The following is a 25229-nucleotide window of genomic DNA, read 5'->3' as shown; positions in this document are numbered from 1 at the left end:
AGTAGACTCGGCAGTTGGATTAGATTCTTGTTTTGAACTGGGCTCCACACTTTAGATTACAGGAGCATATGTGAGTGTGAAAGCAAAGATAGGACCAATTCTAGATAGAATATTTTGGTACAAGATTATCACACTTGAAAAGTTACATCAAGTATTGGTTTACTGGTTCCTCTGACAAGATTTAAAAGGCTATAAAGTTTAAAATAATTAGGCGAGCACAAGTGGCATTGTTATGATAGCATTGTCAAAGCTTAAAGCACCCGAAAGCAAGGGCAGGAGAAGAGTAACTTTCTTGAACTAGATTGGCAACAAAGGACAGATTCTTCAGCATTAAATTTTATGCAATTCACATTGATATGAATGGCATCAATAATATTTAGCAAGTGGCAGATTTTGAAATCCTAAATTTGACATCTTTCCCCCATTTAAAATGATTGAAGATGACTTCACTAATCTTGAGAAAGTTACAGCAGATGCATCTGCCAAATAAAAAAAAACTATCACTGATATGGTAGCACGGTTGGAACGGGGCTAAGATTTCACCGGAGTGGCTCAGATTCGAAATGCACGAACATCGATTAAATGCGAGGACCGGATGCCTCCCGCTTGATTTGCTCGGTGGAATCGTCATCTGATCTAGCAGTACTTAGATGATGCTATTGTGACGTAGTCACACGTGGAAGGGGCTGCCACGTTGGTGAAGCTCCTCCGCAGATGGGAAGATTATGAGTAAAACTTGTCTGTTCGTATCGAATATTTTCTAGCAGAAAGGGGGCAGTGAGAGTTGCTACCCTCTTTTTTTTTTCCAAGAAAAAAAATAAAATAAAATAAAAGAAGAAAGAACTAGGTTCGAGACAAAATCCAGTGTTGTACATGGTACAGTTTAACTTCTTTTTGATGCATTAAAAAATAAAAGAAAGAAAAGTAACTGTACCATGTACATAAGGGCAGATTGGACCAACACTGTTTTGTCATTTGTAGTTTACTTGTTTGCTGAAATGCACTAAATAGAGAATAATAACCACGGAAGATACCAAGGCTAATCACGATAGATGAAAACTTCCAAAAATCCAATCCTAGCACAATTTCCAAGGGTTTTACTGTCTAACAATTAATGTAGATATGCACAGTATAGCCAATGTTTCGTTCTCATCAGTCACAATCATCATTACTGATAGAGTGATAGTGTTTCAGTGTTTCAGACATAAGTTGGAGAGAGAAGAGTAGGCCATACTTATTTTGAAATTAGACGGTGTGCATGAGTTCCTACTATGTGGTGTCCATAGGTGGCAAAATTAGTCACAGCATGCATACAAGAACCAGATGAGATATGAGATTCTTCTTTCGGACTTTGAAAAGTAATGGAGTCCAGCATTTACCTAACTTCAAATAAAAGGCTGAAGCTGAGAGCACAGTCCTTTTCCATCAACAGCGGTCCTTTTCTCATATTAATATCAGGAGTTGGACAAAGTATGGAAACGGGAAGGGTTATAGAAGAGAAATAGGCTTTATCTAGGAAACGGGAATTTTATATTAGTAGGAAGATCCCAATATACCGATAATCTAGTCCAATAAAAGGATTTAGGGCTCGTTTGGTTCAAGGGAAAAGAAGAGAAAAAGTGTGGTCAACGGAAAAGTAATGAGATGCCTCTTGTTTGGTTAGAGTTTTCAAATAAGAGAGATGGAAAAGTTGTATTCCCATGGGAATATGATTCCTACATTTCATAGAAAAGTCTTTCCTATGAGAAACATGGGAATGTTACTTTCCCATGAGGCGGGAATCACTTCATTTTTATTTTTTCCCAAAAAGGGCCTTCAGCATTAAAGAAGCATTAAAGAGGCATTAAAGACCTAATTTTTATTAAGGGCATAATAGGAATTATACATAACTTTTCCAGAAAAGTGGATAGCCAACCAAACATAAGCACTTTGAAAATTTGTCACTTTCCCATGGTCAACCAAACATGTCAAAAGTACTTTCCTAGGCATCCTCTTCTTATGAATTTATTTATCAGGAATTATATTCCTAGGAGGAAAAATGCTTCCCGCGAACCAGACGAACCCTTAGTTCTCAGGTCTCTCATTCTTTTGATCAGATCTGGATCATAACAAAGACAAGAGAAATTAAAACACATAAAAAAGGCGAGCAACTACAGAGAGAGACAGAGTATAATTAGTAAGGATAACATCTCATTAAATGGAATATACCTCCTGATTATCAGCATAAATAGATGTTTTTCCCCTTTTCTTGAAGTTCCAGGTTCATTTCAATGCTTGATAAACAGTTAATATGGCCCAACTTCATTGATGTTCCAGCTCATCCAATTATTATTTTGGACCAAGATGTTTCTCAACCTGGCACAAGTAATTAGTTGTGTCAATAATTTGGTGTCGTTTTCAGGTTTTGTCATCATCAGGAATCCTGTGAAAAGAACAGATGGGCATGGCATCCTTGGAACCCAAGCTACAGTTACTGAATTAACCTATGAGAACTCAGCCGTGCCATATGTTCAGAAGTAGGATGAGAACTTGATGATAATAATTGGAACAAGATAAAGTGTAGTTCATTAGTTAATGCATAAATTAAAGGTGATATCTACTCAAGGAAGTTGAAACTAAGGCCTGCCACGAAGTCTTTTGCATAATAAATGCATGTGCAATTATGAAATGGTTGAATGCTTTGATTGTTTAGAGGCTGATAAATAATAACACAAAGGTCACTTTAACAACAATACAGCCGTACTATGGTTATGTATTATATTATGCATGGCCCATAAGTGGCAAGAAGCAAGTAAGAAACAAGCAAAAAATTAAAGAAAGATACGGAAAAGGAGTCTTCAGATGTTCGGATCCAAATATATTTTTCTGTCCTCCCAGGTTGCAATGGAAGTTCAAGAGCGGGAGGATTAGAGAAGTGGTAACATCACCATGGCAACATCTCATCCTAGAATTTCAAAGCAGGTGTTATAAGGCTGAAAAATTTTGTGGTTGCTGCCTCTGTTTCCATTCTCATTACCCTTAAAGATCAGTAGACATAATTAGTAGAACATGCCTTGATCATTAAACTTCTTCAAATTAACCTTGGTCTTGACAGATCCCTTCAAGTTTTTCACTTGCTAATGAAATAATAATATAACAAATTTCGACAATATTTGTATCAGTAACATATCATTGCATTCATATCTCTGCAGTATTATACAGCAGCCTCATTTGATTTCAAGCAATCTGAGAATAAATCAAATTGAAGTATTTACATAAAAGGAAAAAAATGTAAACATTAAAAAACAACAACTTACCCATTGCTTGTAGCTTCCAAGATAATAAACCTAAAATTCTACTACTTGCTAGGCATAAGAATCTCCATCTATGGGAAACCAGCAATGACGTACAATGAGTATATGAAGTTCAAATCTTCCTAGGAGTTTTGTTTTGTGATTTATCCAGTCTATCAGTTCCCTTTTTTTAAAACTATTGAAAACTTCCCATGCTGTAAGCTCTCTCTCAATTTCCTTGAGAAGGTAAGTTAGAGAGCCACCCAAATCAAGCTCCTGAATGCTCAACATTGGCACCCAACTTTTGACAGCAAGCAAATACCTTGGTTGTGTTGATAGCTTGACTAACCTGGCCTCCGACATGACAAAAGCATCACATATCCAATATTTAGGACTTGCCAATTGTCATGTGTCTGACAATTTCTGGAAACAATGATGTTCAACTAATGCACAAACCAGATGCCTGACAAGTTGAGACTCGGAAAATAATCTGAACCAAATCCATCAAGATCACTAGTTCAACAACCTAAATTGGAACCTCTCCAAAGTCTCCCAATCCCTTCTTTCACCCTGCCATCATGGTACATGATACTGGAAAACAAAGTAACCTGAATTTGCTTTCTTAAGTAGCTCTCTAGGAGTCTTCTTCATGCACTTATGAATCGAAAAATCAAAAGCTGACCTCAAGACTTATTTGAAAGGCCCTGGAAGTGTTGGGTTAAGATGTGCCCACTGAAGGATCATAATAGCCACACTATGGTTTTGAATCTTGCTCTAAGTCTCTTGTTATAGTATCTTTAAGAAATGTGGTTAAGAAAATCTAAACCCCAATTACCTGGGTTTGCTTAGAATGAAGCATGAGTCACATTGAACCAGGATAATACAAATTGCCTTTTATTACTTGAAAAACTAAGTATAGACTATTTTTTGTACGCTTTAGGCGACCATCCATCCATTACCCATTTTGTTTCAGAGCTCACTGATCATCAGCTTCAAGCTAATGAGAAAACCATTTTCTCAGGCACCGCAACACCAACATCTGTACCAATTCTATGCATTTCTATTTTGAGAATTCTCAAGATTTTATAAATCTCCTTCTTACATGGGTGATTTTTATCTCTTACCATAAATACATGCACCTTCCTTCCTATCTCAATCCAGCTGCATCCTGGCTGCTTAACCACACCTCTCTCCTTCATTAGACTCCTCATTCTCACAACATCTGCCCATCTTCCCAATTCAGCATACATGTTTGAGAGAAGTACATATGGCCCAGAATTCTCAGAATCAAGCTCAAAGAGCCTCTCTGCTGCCCATTCCCCCATCTCCACATTACGATGCAACCTACATGCAGCAAGCAAAGAACCCCAAAGAATAGAATCAGCTACTATTGGCATCTCCTTTATTAATTTCTCTACTTCATTAAAATAACCAGCACGGCCAAGAAGATCAACCATGCACGTATAGTGATCTCTGGATGGAGCTAAACCATGCTCCTCGGTCATGGATCGGAAATACTGACGACCCTCTTCCACCAGTCCTCCATGACTGCAAGCAGACAGGACTCCGATCATCGTTACATGATCAGGAGTCTCCCCAGACAACAGCATTCTCCTGAAGAGATTCAGGGCTTCTTCACCACGCCCATTCTGTGCATACCCAACAATCATGGCATTCCAAGACACCCTATCCCTTCCAGCCATCTTTTCAAATACTTTACCCCCATCATCAATGGAACCACATTTAAGGTACATGTCAACAAGTGAGTTTCCTACAAAAATATCAGACTCTGGCCCTGCCTCAAACCGGAACCCATGTTTCAAAACATGTGCTTGCGCTTGTTGACCAAGACTAAGATCTGCAAGGTTGGCACATGCATTAAGGAGGTTTCCAAATGTGTAGTGGGTTGGCCAAACAGATTCTCTCTTTAGCTGGAGAAACAGTCTAAGCGCCTCCTCATCTTCCCCATTTTGTGTGTACCCTGCAACGAGTGCATTCCAAGCTACAATATTCTTTTCAGTCATCCTCAAAAACATTAGTCTAGCATCTTTGACACTTGCAGATTTTGCATAACCACTAATCATAGATGTCTCTGAGACTATGCTTCTGATAGGCATGCGATCAAAAATGATCCTTGCCTCTCGAATTCTTCTACATTTTGCATACATATCCACCAAAGCATTGCCCAACACCAGATCATCTCTGAATTTGTCAAGCTTGATTGCTCGTGCATGGATTTGCATGCCTTCTCTGAGAGCCATCATGCTTGCACATGCGCTAACCACACTTGCAAGCGTCACCTCGTCAGGCTCCACTCCAGTGACCATCATTGCCACAAACAGCAATAAAGCTTCATTCACCGGACCATTCTGCTCATAACACGTGATCAGGCTGTTCCACGAAACCACATTTCTCTCCGGCATCCCCTCGAAAACTCTGTGTGCATCCAAGGGTCTCCTACACTTTGAGTACATATCCACGAGAGCACTGCCCATATATACATCATAAGCAAGTCGGGATTTTGAGATCAGAGCATGAATTTGGACGCCAATTCTCGAGTCCATAAGCCCCGCACAAGCACTGAGAGCGCTAGAGAATGAGTGTGCATTAAGCACAAAGTCCTCAGCATGCATGGCAACAAAAAAATCCAGGGCCTCTTCGAACCGACCATGCTGGGCAAAGCCCGAGACCATTGAGCTCCAAGAGCACTGGTCAGACTCAGGAATCGACAAGAAGAGCTGCTTCGCTTCATCAGAATAGCCTGATTTCATGAATGCACCAATTAAGATATTGAAAGTGAATGTATTTCTGTGGGTCATCCTGTCGAACAACTTCCGCGCATCGGCCAAGCAGCCACATTTAGCATAGGCATCGATTAGCCGATTCTGGATGAAGGTCTCGGAGGAGAAGCGCGTCTTCAGGAGGCGGGCATGGACGCGGCGAGCGTCTCTGAGGGATTTGGAATGGATGGAGGATTGCAGGAGTTCGGAAAAGAATGTGGAGTTGGAGAGGGAGAGGTCGCAGACGAGCGGGAGGTGTTTGGAAACGCAGGCATGCCTCGCCATCCCATCGTCAGGAATGGCTATAGCCTTTTGAATTTGTTACAGTGGTGGCAATCGGGTCGTACATGCGGTGGGATAAAAAATTCATCAACTCAACTCCAATTTAATTATTAAACAGATCAGAAATTGAGACCTAAATTTGATCTATTTATTAAATAGATCAAATAAGAATAAACGGATTCAACGTTTTTTTATCGAATTAAATAAATTTAAACAGATTAAGTGAGTTGGATTAAATAAATCAAAAATAATTTAAGTAGGTTTCAAACCAATTAAATAAATTTTAAATAGAATAAATAGATTAGGTCATAATCTAACCTAATTACTAAATATATCGAAATGGGTTTGATGGAACAAAAGTCTAAAATTCAATCTATTTAATAAACCGTTTTAAATGAATTGATCTGTTTACAATTCAAACCTATTTATATTAAATCTAAACCTACTCAAAGTGGTTAGATTGATGGATCAGACCATAAATTGTCAGAAATTAAATATGTGACAAATTATATGCCATGATGCTTATTTTTTTGGTTGATTGTATTTTTTATTTAAAAACTATTTAATTGTTTTAAAATAATATTTTTATTTTGATGAGTTATATCCTATATCTTCAATTTTATTTTATTTAATACTATATAAAATATTAAAATTTACTTTAATATTTTTAGTTACTTAATTTATATGAAAAATAATTTTTACAGTTTTGTCCGGTTTAATCCATCCAAGCCGGCCGGTCTAATTCTATACATCCCGCCCGTCCCATACCTGCCGTCCGCTCGTCCATATGAAGCGGTCCGAAGGCTGGATGAACGTTACTCGCATATCAGCTAATAAACTCATAGACACCCTGCGGAAGATTTTTTGATGGTGATAACAAAACAATAAGAGGTATCAGAAAATTAAAAGACAAAAAAAAATCGTGTGGATTCCAAGAACGATGGCCGCCTGGCTGTTGGAGCTCCGGACGATGTCTTCCCCAGTCCTCGCAGGTAGCTCGAGAACCCCTCCCATCTCATCTTAAGAATAATAGAAGAAGAAGTTTCCTCTCCTCTCAATGCTGTGGAGTTGTGCTTCTTTGAGTTCTCCGGTCGTCTACTGATTTCTTGGTGATTTTAGAACGTGTTGTAAACTTGGCCGGTATTCGAGATCGTGGAATCTCCAATTTTTTAATATAAAATCTAGGATCGAGTTGTTTGGTTTTCTTGCTTGTTGGGTGATCTTGCGGGGATCTAATTCTTCCTCCCGTTTGTGGAAATTCTCCTTTAAGTGGCCGTCAGTCAGTTTGCTGCTGAAACTAGTGGGTACGAACATGATAATTTGGGGATGATGGGTACTTGGCATTGCGGAAGGTTTGGTCCTTGCCTGTTTCAGTTTTTGATTTGTTTGATCTTGGACTCGCATTGTGTCCTGAGAGCACGGGTAGTTTTTATACTTACCTCGATTCAAAAGAAATTTGATGGCATAATGGGTTTGGATCTTGGGGAAAATACAGGAAGTTAGTCCTAATGAACTGACGCTGTCCTGCATAAAAAAAAAAAATATTTTGCCTAATGATTAAAAAACAGAAACATTATTCAGTTACTAATTCTTAAAAAGAAACTCATTTGCATCAGAATGGCTGAATTAACTAGTACCAGCATATTGCCTAGAATGCTCAGAAAATTATGACATTTGCTGTCATGCAGGGCATACGTTTCCAGGAATCAGGCAACAGCACTACAAGTTCAAGAGTAGTTGTGGGTTCAAATTACAAAACAATTTAACAACTGTAGGAAGAAGATTCTATCACTGTATGAATTCAAATGTGAGATGCTCTGCGGAAGATGTTGGGGTTTCTATTTCTTATTCTGATGGCCTTGAAAAGGATTCAAACTTGGCTTCTTCTAATATTTCACTTTATGATGCTCGAGTCCTTTATTGTGTAGCTCCAGCCATGGGCCATCATAAAGTATGCTACCATTTTGCTTTCTCATGTTATGTTTATTTCATATTGCTATTCTGTTCATCTCTCCTAACTTGGATGTGTGCTTGACTGTAAATTTCTTCACATTGTCTTCAAGATTCATGCAGAATGTTATGGAGCTATTGATTATATTTCGGACTAACTTCTGATATCATCGAATTCAGCTAATGACCTATATCTTCTGCATATTCTGTCACTTGCTAGTATTTTTTGATAGCATTATGATGAAAAAGATTTATTTATAATGAGAAAATTTATTTACTGAGTTAGAAAAGAACTAACGTACCATCATAACAAGATTATGGGAAGTCGAGGAATTTTAGTTCATGCTTATTAGTTCTCTCCACATATCTTGTCATATTAACTTGTACCTTTTCTTTTATTTTTTCTTGAAAAGAAAACTTGTACCTTTCCTTTGTAATTTTCTATTTGATCTTATAACCAGGAATCACACCCAGAGTCCAACAAAAGGGTGCCTGCAATCATTGATGCTCTTGAAAGGCTGGAGCTCACACCAAAAGTACAAAGGCTGAGCTGACATCTTTATACATTACCAGCCTCTTATGCAATCCCATTGTTCCTTCTTTCCCTTACTTTTGACAGGCTTTTTGTCTTTCTTATGACATCTCGTTCATTCTCTATTTCAGTACCGTAACTCAGAGGTGTTGGAAGCTCAAAATTTCAAGCCTGCATCCCTTGATGATATTGCAACTGTTCATGCAAGAGCTTATGTAGCTGGGCTTGAGAAGGTAGTTTTTATCGTTTGGGTACTTTTCTTTCCATGGGAGATAGTTTAGAACTTAATTTTTGTACCCTTGTTACTTCTCTTCTTTACTTAATTTACTCCATATAATGTAAAACTTAACTCGTGTAGATTTATTACTTCTCCTCGTTACCTGATTTACTCCTTTATGATATATGCTCCATATGAGGCATTAACATAAGAGTTTTGTTAGCTAACAACTCAGTTGCTGGAGATTGTGAATTTTGAACAAAACAACAAACTTGAGGAGATAACTGCTAAGTTCAACTTCATATTTTATTGTGCATATGGGTTGATGCTTGTTCTATTTGCTGATTGACTTGATCTCTTTTTCCATTTATTCCGATATTGGATGCTTACAACATCTGTCAAACCGATGGGCATTTAAAACTAAGTATATATTTCATTTGGTTAGGATCACCCCAAGTCATGCAATTGCATATTGATTTGCCCTTCTTTTGTCTAAACATTGAACAATTGACTTGTTTCACCATATCGACACTATGTGAAACTAATTCATAATGCAGACTTTATCTTCTGTAATGTGTTTTGCAAACTATGAGGTTGGAGCTACATTTTTTGCTTTAAGCTCCATACACGAAGCGGGCCATGTACTTTATACAAGATACTTTATGTATGTTGAGTGCTGATGCTTAGTCACCTAATGATGGATTGCCATTTTACCCATCACAACCTACGGGGCCACTTTTTCCTTTCCTTATGCATCCAATAGGAATATCTAGTGACCTTATTATTGGTCATATGTAATGATGATGCTGTAAGATCAAATTTTGCCTGCATGGTAAATTGAAAAATAATAGACCAAAAAAACATTAAAAACTTAAATATGTTAGTATTAGAAGGAGATACTGTCAAATGCCAATGTCAAGTCATTGATAAGAAGAATATAAATATTTGGAGTTTTAAACTAATGTGAACCCTTTCATTTCTACAATCCAAGGACTTTCCAGCTCTCTCACATGAGGATGGGTCTTAGACCAGTTTATGCTATTGTGGATAAGGAGACCTCAGCTCCCCATTTTGCACTTTCATATCTTTCATCAATTTTAAATTCTATTAACAATATTATCTACAGGCTTATGGTTTCCTTTTATTTATGTTTTTTATCAATTTACCCATTTCCTTGTTTGCCTATTGAGGACCGGAATGCCTTTTTGCATATTTTAAGTGTATCTTCTAACATGACAATACATCATATTGTGAACATTCTTCAATCATAGTATGACATCATCCATGTCATCTTTAATTGGTGTTGAAATTGCATAGCCTTAGTGCTTTTGAGTTGTTATACAATGCTTTCATGTACACATGGGTTCAGCAATTCTCTTGTTCAGTTAAAGCAGTTGGATATCATGTAATGCTGTGTTTGAACTACTTATTAGGTCTTTGCTTAGTTTTGGTTTAGTTCATAATATCAGAACTGCTGATCTTGATATTATAGTTGAATATGCTGACTGTGTACTCAAGAAATCAGGTTGCTCTTTGTGCAATTAATCTTGCAAAACTTTTCTGTAGGCTGTGTCTAGGGCTTCAGATGAAGGTGTTATTTTCATCGATGGATCTGGACCAACATATGCTACTGAAACTGTAATCATCAGTCCTCATATCTTCTTTATCTTCATTTTTTTAATAAAAAAATGCTTTAAATCGATGGTGGATCTGCATATGCAGTCACACTAAATTTCATTTGATCAGACAATAGTGGGCTCTTGTCATTTATAAGTACTTTGTTCTACTACACAAAAATGCTGGGGATTTTTCCTCTGAAATTGGAAAAGCAGGTATATGTGTGGTGTATTTGCAAACGCATGTCGTTATTTATGACCATATATGGGTCCATAGAGGCTTGCTATTGAGTATTAATATGAAAGTATCTATGCTGACAAAAACTGTTAAATTCTGTCATCTTGACTTATATATCATGTTACTTCTTATGCAGACTTTTCAAGAGTCCCTCATGGCAGCTGGTGCAGGAATTACCTTGGTTGATTCAGTGGTAATAGAGTTATTTAAGACGCTTCGCTCTCATTTTCATTCTCAAATGCATTTTATTTTTATTGTAAACTCACTATACTGCAAATGCATCTAAACATTTATTGCTACTCTTAATTAGTGTAACTTTATAATAGGCTTATCTTGTGCTCTTTTGCCAAGACATATGTATATTTGTCTCTTAGGTTGCAGCATCAAGATTGAGACCAGATCCACCTGTAGGATTTGCCTTAATAAGGCCACCAGGTCATCATGCAATTCCTGAAGGTCCTATGGGTTTTTGTGTCTTTGGAAACATTGCAGTTGCTGCTCGATATGCTCAACGCGCACATGGATTAAAGCGGGTTCTTATCATTGATTTTGATGTTCACCATGGTAATGGAACATGTGATGCATTTTATGATGACCCAGATATATTCTTCATCTCGACTCATCAGGTAAGTTGATATTTTTTGTGTAATTATTGGTCATGATGTAGGATATACCTTGTGCTTATTTCATCGTACGACTAATGCCCTTTTAAATGGCATAATGTTTTTTGGGGTTTATTTTGTAAATGGAAATTCTTAGTTGTTTGCCATCAGTTGGGGCTGAGTATATGGATTCCTTATTTTGGAGTGTGTATGAGGTGGTTATTTTATATCAGTCAGTGCTAAAAAAACACTTGTGGATTTATCTGTTGAAAATTTTGAACTATCAGTGTGAAAAATGTTACCTATCAATTTTGCTAGGCCAAATCAGTAATTTGGAACTCCATACTATATTGAGTAAAGTTTCCTTTTTTGGGTGGGTGAGGAAGCTTGACCCAAAGAGGGAAAGGAAAACTAGCATCAATAAGAGTATTTTAACTGAACTTTAGCGTGCTCTCGACTTCCCATTATATTCTTAAAATATGCAGACCTTGTTTGATTGTTATGTTGATTTTTTGCAAAATAAGCTCCATCTATTGTAAATATACCGGTCCCACTTCATCAACTATATTTAGAATTTGTTTGGCATTGTAATGTATCATCAACAGCCAAGCCAATTTATTGCTTTCAGGAATCCTAAATCACTAATATACTTAGCGCAGAACTTGGTGACAAATCTATTGTTATTACTTATCCATATAATATCAAAAATTTCAACATAATCATGGTGCCAATTAAGCTTGATTGACATCCAAAATTAAATATAAATGTGCTTATCATGTGCCATCAAGATTGTTTGTATCTTGGCTGCAAAATGTTGAGGAAAAGGATTATCTGTAGCTTGTCAAGGTGGGTGTTTGGTTAGATGTATTTTTTCTAGTTAATTTTAGTAAATGCATAGAGAATAAGATAAATAGATAGCAGATAAATTTTTTCTTTTAGATAAATGATCTTTTTTCTTTAAACTTGTTTTTTGTAGAATGGAAGCTACCCTGGGACGGGTAAGATCGAACAGGTTGGTCAAGGAAGTGGTGAAGGAACAACTCTGAACCTGCCTCTACCAGGAGGTTCAGGTGACAATTCTATGAGATCTGTATTTGATGAGGTCATTGTGCCATGTGCTCAAAGGTTTAAGCCTGAGATCATTCTTGTTTCAGCTGGGTGAGTTGCTCATTCTTCATTACTTTAAGGTTGTCATTGGATTTGGAAAGTTGTGAGTCCAATGACCAGCCTATTCTGGGTCATATTACCCATGTTTGAGAAGTTGAAACCTAAGTTCTGAAAGCACCTGACCTAGAGCTCTTAGAGCAACATACTTTAGGCTGGTAAGGATTTTTGCTGATTTGGCATCTTCATGAGTTGAAGCTAAGTGGGACCTGCTTTTATAGATTCAGGCCTTTTTAGGTTTCATTTTATGCAAAAATTTGGACCATATATAGCCCATTGTTCACAGATTTGACCCTGTGGAGCCCATGGTTGGATATGTGATTGGGTGGGCTGTGGGTTTCACATAATTAAAAATAATGCCCTTTTAGGCTCTGCTTGGCTCTAGTTGGGTTCATGGATGCCGAAGCTCATAGGCAGGGTCTGACTGGCTTTGATTTAAACTGTAGCACGGTTTATTGACATAGAGCCTGGAAATGGACCCATTTATAGCACAAAGCTCAAATTGGTCTCTCTTTTGACATAGAGCCTGGAAATGGATCCACCATTTGTTGACAAAGGATCTCTGAGATATATATCTTGTTACTTCTGCTGCTGCCCATGTACTTTCACCCTCATGTTTTGGTATGTACATTTACAGATATCGACTGTATAACAAGAAAATATTAGTCACCCTACAAAATGGATCGAATTATTTCATGCTCATTTACATTTAGAAATGTTCTATGACTATTATAAATGATTATGTTGTAAGGGTGCTGTGCCCACTTTTTCTTGTCTTCAGAAATCTATGCTTGCTTTAATTGAAGGTGACAAGGAAAAAGAAATCCCTTTGAAACCAAATAAATAATGCTCCCATAGCAGTCAATACTGATCTTTGTTTTGAACAATTGTCAATTGTCAACCTAAAAGTCTATATGCATTGACATTCTGTTTTCAGTTATGATGCTCATGCACTGGACCCACTGGCTGGTCTGCAATTCACAACAGGCACATACTACATGCTTGCATCAAATATCAAACAACTTGCAAAGGAGTTATGCGGGGGGCGCTGTGTGTTCTTCTTGGAAGGTGGATACAATCTGAAGTCCCTCTCAAATTCCGTTGTTGACACCTTTCGTGCATTCCTTGGGGAGCCAACCTTGGCTTCTCAATTTGATGATCCAGCAATGCTGTATGAAGAACCATTGTCTAAAGTAAAGCAGGCCATTCAGAAGGTTAAACACATACACTCCCTGTAGACTCAACAGGAGTATTACTCTTTGTACTCATGTGGACCTTGTTGTTTGGCTCAACTTCTATATTCATCACCAGTTCTGCATGAGCATCTATGTACATATACTGCACACTAGTTACTTGAAAAGAGGTGCGATTAATTATCAGTTTATCACTTACCTTTCATTGTTGTGACTTGAAATGTATGCCCACATCTAGTGCAGAAGTACTTGTACATCGAACACTAACCTTATCAGGTTTTAGTTGGTACTATGAGCCCATCAAACTGTTCATGACTGCATGACTTCCGGTGGTCTTTATGTGAAGGACCATATGTGATATCTGTCAACCTTTTTATTTTTATTTTTTTTTGTGATGGAGAGGCATTTACGTTCTGTAGTATTGCTACAGTTGCTTCTGTCCCATTCGCTTCAATTTTGTAGTCTGCAGCCTGAGGAGTACATAGCTGCAGGTTATACTGACAGTTGATCTAGTTGATTGGAGGCTGTTAAGGTGAGATCACTGCAGCTTTTTCCCATCTGGACAATTATTCACTAGTTTCTGTCCAGCCTTGTGTAATTTTTCCTCTTGTTTACTGCATCCATATTCTGCTAATTAGTTTAATAATTTTGATCCAAAAATAAATTGATATTATGATCAACTTAAATAAAACAAGTAGACCAAACCATTTGAAGGTTGCTTATTTTAGTTTGTTGACAGGTGTAATGATAATGACATTTAAACAAAACATTCGCATCGCATCACTTTTAGCTGATAAGTTTTAATAAACATGCCGTTAGCAATCAATCAACCTGCTCATAAACATGCCCATGCCAACGATCAAATTGCTTTCCCCCATCTAATCATTTATAGCTGATTTAGTAAATCCCTGGAGCATTATTCACTAACCTAGTTTTTCATATTTTATTATTGAATTCCAGCCGCCTTGTATTATGTCTTATCCCCTTTCTTCAACAGAAACTGTAATCATTGCTTATTAGATCAGCCTCAAGTATATATTTGTTCATGTGGATATCACATCAATTAATTCTTACCCAGATTTTCTCAACTGGTGTAATGCCTACTTTCCAATAACGTACTCATTGCTAATCCTTCTCTTCATCATTTTATAATAAATCCACCTAAATATTGTTTGTCCACCGCATTCCAGTGTATACTAATTTGAAGATTATATAAAATTTATGAATGCCTTCAGATGTTTTCAGTCTAGAACTCTGATCTTGTGTGCTTGAAATTTTCTCTACAGTCATTAGCGACTGCATTACAGCCCAAAAGCACCTCTCCTAGTTCTCTTATCCCTCCTTAGAAGCTCTGTTCATTGAATCTTTGCTGACCTGTCCTTGTTTGCAGGGAAGGCAGCAGCGACAAATTAGCAGCATAAGTGGGCTACATGCTACCACAATTTAGCTCAGAAGAAGCTCAACTAGTGCTCAGAGTAGTGCAGCACCCCTAACCAAGCCTCCACCATCCAGTCCTAATGGAATGGCAGTTCCACCCATAGCCTCTTACCATGCTCTGATGTGATACAATGCCTGAATAGCATCCCAAGGGAGCCTGAGCTCAGGAAAGTGGATGTCTCACAGCCCCCTCAATTGGGTGCAGAACAACAGTACTACTGTCTGCACCGCAGCCTCTATCTCATCCCCTGCTCCCAGAAAGCAGTGTCTGGAAGCCCACAGCAGAGCACAATACTCTCGAGGACTTTGACGCCATCCCACCACAGAGGCTCATGTACATTAAAGGTGGGAATTTGGGATAACAAAATTGCATCACTTGTACGTCATCAGAGAGCAGAAAAGCTCATGGAACTTCTCCCCAAGGGGTGGGGCGGGGGGCCCTGGGTTGGGATCTTGGTGCCCCACGTTTATTGGCACCAGGCATCCATAGTGGTGGACTTAGCCTTTTCTCGTAGGGGAATCCTTGCTGCTTGGTGTCTAGTTTTAATGAAGCAGTGCATCTCCTATGGGAGTGGAGCAGGGGAATGTGGGTGCGTGGGCTTGGCAATGATTGCTGGTTTTCAGACACTCAGCAATGGTAGACGCATACGGGGTATGGATATAATATTAATGTCTTCTTCTCCAAGTGATGCTCTTGTACTTCGTCACCACGTCAACCGTGCTATTGGGAGCCCAGTATCATTGTTTGTTTTAGTGAAGAGAGCAGGGGGAAGGTGTGGTGGAAAAGAGTGACGTACTTATTGGCATGGCATGACATGAGCATGGATGCTCCAAGGTGCTGTCCTAACTCCGCACGGTTCCAGAGGAATGTTGGTTTAGGTCCGGGTTGGCTTGACCCAATTTGTCTGACTTTATGTGATGCATCTTTGGTGGGGAGCAGTGTTTCTGCGATCTCCATCTTGTTTGTAGCATGTTTTCTGTATTGGAATTGTTTTGGATTCCCATGCCAATCTAAATGCCCAGGAGCTTACCTGTACAAACAGCCTGAGAGAGATTTTGATGGTCTCTGATTCAGTTTTCTATGTTTGTTATATATCATGATGCTTTAATTTGGATTGTTCTCACAAATTTAAAATCTAGCCCTTGATATTACTAACGGCTTAATTTAGATTTTCTTATTATAATTGTTTTTGAGGCTTGCTTCTAAGCAATAATGACTAAGGACAATTTATCAAAACTAGCACAAGAGGGTAGTTGGATCCTTTAATGTTATTGTTTAACTAATTATATCAACTCGAGATCTCGCCCAAAAAAATTAGTCGGAAGAACTCCCGTCAGGCTAAGGGTCCCAATCTATTTATATCTAATCACAAACACCACGGTCGGCCTATGGTCAGCCTTAAAGAACTCACGTCGCAACGTCTCATAATCTACATAGTCATAGGTCAAGTTCGTTCTGATACCATTTATAACAACTCAAGATCTCATTCGAAAATACTAGCCAAAAGGTATTTTTTAGATTCCTTAGTCCTGTATAAGTATCCAAGATCTATTTAGTGAATAACCGATGTGGGACTAAACATACGCCCATATCGGTCCTCACACCAATTCTCCTCATCTAACATGAGAGAAAACTAACAACATCATAAATTGTAAAACTTTTTAACATTCTTTTTGCTATGAAAAAGCATGCAAAAGAATACTTTGATCCTACATAGCTCTCCAAATAATCTAGACTGATTACCCAAAAAAGAATCTAGAGAGAGAGAGAGAGAGAGAGAGAGAGAGAGAGAGGCTATGAAAAAAAAAAGTGGAGGGTATCAATCAATAACCTATTTGAAAGCTTCTTCTTGGTAGTCCTCTGAGAGTATTAATCATAGGATGGGGTGGTTCGTAACGAGCAGGCCGAACTTGATGAGCCGCATGCTAAGCTGTCATCCCTCTTTTCTTTACAATCATTCCCACACTCGAATAATATGTGACATCAGGTGATAAATTCAACTTGGTCAGCCAAGAGTAGACCTACGATCCTTCCCAAAGGAAAACAAAGATATGATAAAGACTGACGAGACTCGTAACCAATTTCTTTCACCTTAGAGTAATGACTTAGGCGAAGCACCTTCCTGTTATTATCCTTGGACTAGACTATATAATGAAATTGAGTCCCACAAGAAAGAAATTATGTTAGACCGGCAAAGTTGGGCCCCACAGCCAATTCTATCCTCGTCTGCATTACTCTGAACTTCGGATTAGATTGGAGGGACTCTTTGTGTCATCAGCTTAATAATAATTCCCCTCATTAGTTATCACCAACAAGATTCATAAAACGTGGCCAAGAAAGGAAATCATAGCATCCAGGACTTATATAATTAACTCTTAGTTAGATAAACCATGCATTATTATCACTACTTTCCATTGTATTCTTTGGTTTTTTTCTAGTTAGGGATTGGTGCAGTGCGTAAAGGATAGGTTGTGATAGTAAGGCCCTGCATATCATTCAACTAATCACTAACTTCCACATCACATTGGTGAATTCAGCAGTGAATAGATGGGTGACCTTAAGCTGTTTTCTGAACCACTAGAGTTTTTCTGAACTATTAATAAGGAAGTAACCTAGAAAATGTAATTATTTTTGGATGGTCACACCAGCTATCCTTTCAAAGAAAAAAAAGCAAGTCGCCTAGCAATAGCAAATAGCAAGTGATCTTAAATTTAGGAGGGAAAGGAATACTGAATTGCTATTACTAAGAATATCCTGCCTAATTTTTAGATATATCATTGGGGTCCAACTACCCTTTTGAATTATGTTTTGCAACATTTATTCTGAAATCACCAAGATTAAGGTTACTCATTTTGCATTAAATTTTCTATTCATATCACACACTTTTATGGTGAACAACATCCTCCAATACATTTGAATGATAAATTTGTAAATAGTGACTATCACATACCAACCAATTGCATAAGCAAGCATTATCTTGAGTAGGAATCACCCTATTCTCCGAGAGCCAAAAAGCTACACAATTTGGTAACTTGATAGTGATTTATCAATTTGGAAAGAAATGAACGGTTGATTGTAAGTTACCTCGAGGATGTAAACGAGAGATATGCATGGAATAATTACTTTAAGTTGAGTATTAAAGCAAACAGTGCTGCAAACTCGATGGTGACGTATATTGCTAATCACATAGCATCTATAACAGATATCTCTTCTAAGTTGTTGGATATTTATTTTCTGATGCCCATAGATGATTTATTCTTGATTAGTTTAATAAATCTGATTTTCTAAAAAGAAAAGAACAGATACAACTATAGTGTCGGCCTCATTCACTGGAATTCTTATGTATTGATTTTACATTATATGAACACTATAGTCTTCTCTTACCCTACTCGCAAGCTGCAGATGAAAAGAGAATCTTTCTGTAGTACAAAAGGGAGCGTGTGTATCATCTCCTTGTATATTTGTTTGTGTGTATATATATATATCATATCTGGTTCTTGTTATTAAAGCACTTCCACTTTCCCTACCAGCCGCCTCAAAATAGACTCTCTCTCTCTCTCTCTCTCTCCCCCCCTAACGCTATAAATATACCATTAAAACCAACAAAGCACCAATCACTCTATAATATCTGCAACCAGTCTTCCATCTCTTGTTTTAACTAGCTCTCTTCTTCGCCACTTCTTCTCGTCCGTTTGCAGTCTATATCAGTATGGGAGAAGGAACCACAAACCTCCCACCTGGTTTCCACTTCTTCCCTTCCGATGAAGAGCTTGTCATCCATTTCCTCTATCGCAAGGCGGCTCACCTTCCATGCCATCCCATCATCCCAACCATTGATCTCCTCTATTGTGATCCATGGGATCTTAATGGTTAGCATGCTGCCCTTCTCTAAAAAGTATACGTATCTGCTTCAGCTTATGCTTCTCTCTTCTTCTTCTTCTTCTTCCTCTCAAAAGCTAATGGGACTTCTATGTAATGCATGTATGAAGGTAAAGCTCTTCAAGGAGGTAACTACTGGTATTTCTTCACCCATAGGGCCCAAAATAGGGAGACTGCCAATGGTTACTGGAAACCTATCGGCGTCGAGGAGGCCATTACTGGCAGTGACCATAATGATGTTGGCTTGAAGAAGACTCTCATATTTTATGTTGGAGAGCCTTCCGAGGGAATGAAAACCAATTGGATAATGCATGAGTACCATCTATTTGATGGTGTTCTTGATAATGCCAGTAGTAGTGGTGGTAGCAGCAGGTCTCTGAAGAAGAGAAGCAGCCCGAGAACTGTAAGTCTAATCATCTTAGCCATTCATTCTCTCTTACTTTTTCATATTTACCAGTGCTCACTTCTTCCTCCATGGGTACGGTTGATTACTTCAATTCTTCTAATGTGCCTAATCACGACTTGATCCTCTTCATGATCATTAGGAATCCAACAAGTGGGTCATATGTCGAGTTTATGAATCGAGCTGCAGTTCGCAGGGCTTCCATGACGACGGGATGGAGCTTTCATGCTTGGATGAAGTTTTCTTATCACTGGATGATCTTGATGAAGTAAGCTTGCCAAATTAGATCGGAGTCCCCCCTACTTTGCCAAGGTCAAATAAGAACAAACCAACCTAACCAATGTAATTACACCGGCGTTAGCCCTCTTCGATGTTGTCTCCAATAACATCTGTACCAATTTCCAAGTACTTAGTTTCTTAAGCTCATTCGAGTGATTCAAGCGGCCCCTTCTCTCTCTTTTTTTAAGCTTTTGCGACTGTTTGTGGACTTTGGAGCACATGTTATAGGCCATTGGTTGGGGGAGGGTCCCTAATTACTTGGTGGGGTTTGGGCATTCCTTATGGCATCTTTTCCTCGAATTCTTCTCCAATTCATCTCTTTTCTGTGCATGTTCTGATGGTTGAATGGCTTTGTTGCGCCACAAAGCAATGGGCCTGCTTTTGTCTAATTTTGTTTAAGGGGATGGGTGGAGCTTACGCAAGCCTGTCGTCAATGGGATAAGCTTATACGTGCACGAAGGCACGCCTGGGGAGGGAGGCTTTTTTGGGACCATGAGTGGAAGTGGAGCTTCCTTCGGGGCATCAAACTGCCAAACCGGTGCTTGGACCCACCAAGATTTTATAATAGCCTGGAGCGTCCTCGCACTGATAAATTATTGTAGCATTTGAAAATACAATAACCATTGGTGCTGTGACATTTTAGGAATTTAACTTGGAAGTATTAATTTGTACAATAGCTTTGTTGGGATCTAGTCTGAGATGTAGGACGAGGTCACCAAATTGGAGCATTTTCTGCCCAATATAACCCCCTTGTCGCATTTATAGACTTACTGCAATTCCAAGGTTGCTCCAAACCTTTGCATTATGCTGTGGTATAATATTTTTCTTTCATTCGAACTCTCAATTTTGCATGGAACTTTAACTAGATCTAGGCACTCGTCAATTTCTCGGTTGTTTGGATGTTCCTAGCTTTGATAAAATAACTTACAATAGAAAATAAGTTTTTCGTTATAGGAGAGGGAAGTTGTTTTTCATGGAAGTCGATTTTTTAGATTTTATGGCCCTATTGTTATCTACGAAACAAATTTTATATAAATCATCCGTGTAAAACTCAATTGTTTCATGCGTACGATATTTAGATGGTAGATATCAGGTTCTAAAGCTGGCTAGCTCAAAGAAACATTCTCAATTTGATGAATTATTTATTCATGTCGTAGAGTTAATCAAGAGATTGTTTCTAAGTATGTGGATTTAGTACTCTCTAGGAGAACAAGCTAGGGAACTTATTATTCCTGAATTTAGTCGGTGAGAAAAATTAGCATAAGCGCTGCTGAGACAAATATCAAACATATATATATATATATATATATATATATATATATATATATATATATATATATATATATATATATGATTGATTAAAGAGAAAGTCCCCTAATAATAAGTGTTTAATTCATATCTCTGAATAATTATATTCATGGAAACCAAGAAAGTCCACATCATGAAGAAACTTAAGCCCATGAAAGAAAGATGCGGGTTACTCCTGTCATTTCCAAAACCTCGGATCCTTTTCATGAACTGCCTACATAAAATAAATTAAGCCACTATCTTTGCTTGATGAGTTCGTGACCCCATTGAACTCCTAATCATCTCCACCTCCTGTAAACAAGGAATTAGTGCCAATAAACGAGCATAAATAAACTTCTTTTAAGTGCCATGTTCTCTCATGCTCCAAACCGATTAAAAGCATGCATGAAAAAGGAATGCCCATGTAGCCACGTAAAGTGTTTGGGGTGGGCGAGGGCTCTACGGACTTCCACCAACCAATTAGCTTTGCAGTGCCATTACCTCGGGTTCTCTGAGCTCTCTCACGAAAAAGCCCAAACAAGAGCTTTTTGGGGGTGGTTAGGCTCCTGTTTGTTTCGACCAAAACCGGATTTATGGCCGTGATGATTGCATGAGGACATGGCTTTGGGCCTAACTGCATAAGCTTGACATTGACACCAAAAGAAGCTTATTTGAATAGATTTAAGGATCCTACTCTCGTCTTGCGGCTAATCATGGTTATAATGTGGATTAAGCGAGAACAAAGTGAGGTATGTGGCCCATTATGTTGCCTATGTGCCAAGCTAATAATGTTAATGGCATCAGAGCAGCTCATGGTTTAGGTAGTTGCCTGTAGGAAGACTGCAGGCATACGTGGGTTGGGAAGACTTGGGCCTCATCCATACTCGTTTCAATTTGGATGTAGCCTGAGCCATGGCCCCGAGTTAACAACAAGCTACAGTTAGTCATGTTTCAAAACAAATACCTATTTAAGTTGATTAAACTAAACTGAGATTGTGAGGATCCTATGCGGACGTATGTTTAGTCCTACATCGATTATTTGCTGGATAGATCTTGGATACTTATATAGGATCAAGAAACCCAAATAATACCTTTCGACTAGTCTTTTTGGGTAAGATTTTGTAGGTTGTTGATGAGTGAATGGGCTGTGAAGAACTATAGAAGTTCATGGTCCTCGCCATCAAAAAAAATTAGATTGGATTTAGTTATAACCAACTAAAGGTCTATTTGGTTTGTTGTGAATGGGTTGAGTGAGAGCCAGCAATCTCGGTCTTCTGTACCGGAGTCAATTTAGACCATTTTTCTCATTCATGGTCAATTCGAGAATTGAATTCGATTCCACTTCAAACCAACCAAGCACCCGAAGAGAGTTGCATTGGGCTAGACTGACTTTGAATGCCTAATTACAAGCAAGCAAACAAACCCTAAACTTAATTAACATGCATCCTTCTCCATAACCATCCAAACCAATAAGCGTGACAGGAGCTTTGGAATCAGCCTATTAGCCCATCAATTTTTGCATGGATATGGCTTAGTATTTGAGATACCATATGAATGTATGAAGAGAGGGCTCCTCTTGTGAATTGATGCCATGTCCATCAATCTTGGCTCCTATAGCCAACAAGTGAATTCTGCAACTCAATAACATAAAAAGCAGGCTTGCACTAGATCTAGCATCCAGTTCATTTTTCTTGGTAAACTGGCTACACTTTATATCATGAGTATAAATAGAGTCTCTAAGATTACCACAATAAAATGTTGCTCGAAGTGCTGCTGTGTGAAAACGAGCAGTGCTTTGTAAATATGGAGGTCGTCTGTGCAAAAGAAAAATTCACCTTCTCTTTGCACGGATCTATCATTGGATTGCGTAATAGTCACTTCAAAATTTGTGCAAATAGAAGAATAAAATAGTTTGGAGTGCTTTGAAAACTATGCATATAATGATCCAACAATTGGCCTTGCAAAATAAGATCAATCATTTTTTATGGGAAAGATAAAGCCAAACCCAAATATAGATTGTTTGGAACCACCAAAGTAACATGCTTTGTCTGCCAAGGATATCAAGAAGAAGCGGCTAGGCATCAGTCCTTTAGAAATCCAACGACAGCTTTCAAATATTCTTCCAGCCATATTTTGATTTTAGTTGCCTGAAGTTTGCTTGTTGGTTGCACAATCGGTGCCTGCCCAAGCTGTATGAAGTTTTGTCATGGAGATATTAGGGTTAAAATGCTGCTAACGGCTAACCTTTGACAATTAGAAATTGACCATATCTCATGGCATAATCCAAATCAACTTATTTGCTAAGCTCTTTAATCAATAATGGATATTGTGTACTGGTGTATATCATATTTTAAAAGTTATGTATCGATATACCTAGATATGTGTATTGACTTGTTAAATAACTAATTTACTTGATGTGTTTATTAAGCCATATAGTGTGTGCTAAATTTTTTTAATTTTTTTAATCATAAAACTGGCTCTGCGTTAGTTAAAAAAATAAATTGTGATTTTTAAATTTATTATTTAAGATGTGCACTTTTAGTGGCAAAATAAGTAGCTGTACTTTTTTTTCTCTCTCTCTCTAATGTCTGCCCATATGATTTTTTTGTTCCCATAGATCCATTTTAAATAGTAATTATTCCGTTTTTGCTGCCGTTCTCTCTTATTCCGTATAAATGAATTCCAAGTATAAATATAATTTTTCTCATCGATATTCGCCATTCATTTTCAGATAAACGGTTTGGATTAACCATTTTCCAACTGGTCGTTCTGGGATATTTTTATCCCCAACGATTTCCTCTCTCGTTTGCTAGCAACCCGCGGCGACCTCCTCCGCCGGCGTTCCAGCGACGTCGTCGGCGTGGTTCTTGCTGGGATTAGCATTCCGGAGACAAAACGATCTGCTCACAACCTGGTGTGAAACCCCCCTCTCTCTTGCTGATCTCTTCCTATTTCTACTTCAATCTCTGCAATAACTTGGAACCCTAGTTACCGGTTGGATTAGAATTTCATTTCTTTTTACTCTATCCGTATTTGATTGCTGTTTTAGTTCTTTTCTAATTTTTAATTGGAAAATGTTGGATAAATTGCGGAAGAATGCGAATGCTTTCTTCTTCAAGAAAAGTTGAAACTTTTCATGCGAGAATGAAGAATTTCCTTGAGGCTAAACAAAAGATAGATATTGGGATAACCTATAACGATAAGAACTCTTAGGAAATGTTAATAGAAGCTAACTGTATGATGCAATCCTGAAAAAAGAACCCGTGATTCCATCTCACTTGCACTTGAACCTGCTTTTTGTCCAAATTCTTAGCTAACTTTGTTCTTTCTGGATCTTAAATTTTCTAAATTTGATGTGATGACTGCATTCTGACTTTCAATTATACTATGGCTTGTTCTCAGTATCTTATTTTAACACTGATACGGGAACGAGAAACTTTTTGGTGGAGCTGTCAAGTGGCATGCCAATTACCCTTATTACTTGGGCTGCAATGAACCGAGCTGCTCACTAAAAGGTTTGGATTTTGCTTCTGTATCGTTCTTGTTCAAACTCATTCAAATAAAAAAGTTCAAGCTTAAGCTGCATTTGTGCAAAGCATTTTCTTCTTTGGATGGGTCAAAAGCTAAGCTTGAACAAATATTTCTGAGGTTAGCTCAAAGTTGAGTCAATCTTAAACATCATCTTATTATATTGTGTTATGATGAGCATATTAGAGGAGACAATATGCAGTACCATCGAAGTAAATTTTCATTCATTTGATTTTGATTGTTCCAATATATGGTTCATGTTTCTTGTATGCATTACTTTCGATTTCCTCTTTCTTCAAAGTCATGGTTTTGTGAATTGCCTTATATAGTTGTATAATGTCTAACCAAATTATTTTTTTTTCATTCCAGCACTTACAGGTTCATTTGTGTATGGCATCAGAAGAGTTAAACAGAGATTTTTCAGCCCTGCATATTAGTACAGAGCCCAATGCAATGGGAAAGGCTCACTGGAAAATCAAGCAGTGGAAAGGGATGTACAGATCACATGTTTTACTGAGGATTTGCATGATCTCACACTTCACTTTCAGAACATAAGGCTCACAAAGCAG

The 25229-nt window shown here is 38.0% G+C and overlaps 3 protein-coding genes and 1 long non-coding RNA gene across 6 annotated transcripts; 3 read left to right on the top strand and 1 right to left on the bottom strand.

The window, feature by feature from the left end:
- Window positions 1-1846: 1846 nt before the first annotated feature.
- On the bottom strand, window positions 1847-6401 carry SLO2 (Pentatricopeptide repeat (PPR) superfamily protein). 2 transcript variants are annotated; one of them, XR_015977349.2, is made up of 3 exons: window positions 3297-6401; window positions 2209-2355; window positions 1847-2098 (listed from the first exon to the last, which is right to left on the bottom strand). XR_015977349.2 is itself a non-coding variant. In XM_088720410.2 (1 exon), the coding sequence occupies exon 1, from the start codon at window positions 6335-6337 to the stop codon at window positions 4265-4267; it is 2073 nt and encodes a 690-aa protein (XP_088576536.2). In that variant the 5' UTR covers window positions 6338-6401; the 3' UTR covers window positions 3152-4264. The 2 variants fall into 2 exon arrangements, 1 of the variants encoding a protein (XP_088576536.2); XM_088720410.2 differs by lacking the exons at window positions 1847-2098; window positions 2209-2355 and having other exon boundaries at window positions 3152-6401.
- Window positions 6402-7148: 747 nt separating this feature from the next.
- Window positions 7149-14051, top strand: HDA14 (histone deacetylase 14). 2 transcript variants are annotated; one of them, XM_008810270.6, is made up of 9 exons: window positions 7149-7326; window positions 8023-8285; window positions 8746-8820; window positions 8948-9049; window positions 10600-10671; window positions 11024-11080; window positions 11262-11513; window positions 12466-12647; window positions 13591-14051. In XM_008810270.6, exons 1-9 carry the CDS (start codon window positions 7275-7277, stop codon window positions 13889-13891), a joined length of 1356 nt encoding a protein of 451 aa, XP_008808492.3. In that variant the 5' UTR covers window positions 7149-7274; the 3' UTR covers window positions 13892-14051. The 2 variants fall into 2 exon arrangements, with proteins under 2 accessions (XP_008808492.3, XP_088576538.2); XM_088720412.2 differs by lacking the exon at window positions 10600-10671.
- A 4660-nt stretch (window positions 14052-18711) lies between these two features.
- Window positions 18712-19852, top strand: LOC103720524 (NAC domain-containing protein 104-like). Its single transcript, XM_008810269.6, has 3 exons — window positions 18712-19153; window positions 19274-19566; window positions 19709-19852. Exons 1-3 carry the CDS (start codon window positions 18994-18996, stop codon window positions 19850-19852), a joined length of 597 nt encoding a protein of 198 aa, XP_008808491.1. The 5' UTR covers window positions 18712-18993.
- Window positions 19853-23912: 4060 nt separating this feature from the next.
- On the top strand, window positions 23913-25229 carry LOC148714140 (uncharacterized). The gene is made up of 3 exons (XR_016400355.1): window positions 23913-24048; window positions 24535-24647; window positions 25030-25229. It is a non-coding gene; the product is annotated as an uncharacterized LOC148714140 (long non-coding RNA).

The sequence above is a fragment of the Phoenix dactylifera genome, chromosome 4 (genome assembly GCF_051530095.1).
Source record: "Phoenix dactylifera cultivar Ajwa chromosome 4, Ajwa_hap1_PhDact_Kaust_v1.1, whole genome shotgun sequence".
Lineage (NCBI taxonomy): Eukaryota > Viridiplantae > Streptophyta > Magnoliopsida > Arecales > Arecaceae > Phoenix > Phoenix dactylifera.
Note: the sequence above shows the minus strand (reverse complement) of the source record. Positions and strands in the feature narration are given on the sequence as shown.

What these genes read in the sequence shown, in the direction of transcription:
- SLO2 (XM_088720410.2), bottom strand. Translation starts at nt 6,337, where the DNA reads ATGGCGAGGCATGCCTGCGTTTCCAAACACCTCCCGCTCGTCTGCGAC.
- HDA14 (XM_008810270.6), top strand. Translation starts at nt 7,275, where the DNA reads ATGGCCGCCTGGCTGTTGGAGCTCCGGACGATGTCTTCCCCAGTCCTC. An exon ending in GGCTGGAGCTCACACCAAAA is followed by an intron (nt 8,821 to 8,947) that starts GTACAAAGGCTG and finishes TCTCTATTTCAG; the next exon opens with TACCGTAACTCAGAGGTGTT. An exon ending in TTACCTTGGTTGATTCAGTG is followed by an intron (nt 11,081 to 11,261) that starts GTAATAGAGTTA and finishes TTTGTCTCTTAG; the next exon opens with GTTGCAGCATCAAGATTGAG.
- LOC103720524 (XM_008810269.6), top strand. Translation starts at nt 18,994, where the DNA reads ATGGGAGAAGGAACCACAAACCTCCCACCTGGTTTCCACTTCTTCCCT. An exon ending in TGATCCATGGGATCTTAATG is followed by an intron (nt 19,154 to 19,273) that starts GTTAGCATGCTG and finishes GCATGTATGAAG; the next exon opens with GTAAAGCTCTTCAAGGAGGT. An exon ending in AGAGAAGCAGCCCGAGAACT is followed by an intron (nt 19,567 to 19,708) that starts GTAAGTCTAATC and finishes CATGATCATTAG; the next exon opens with GAATCCAACAAGTGGGTCAT.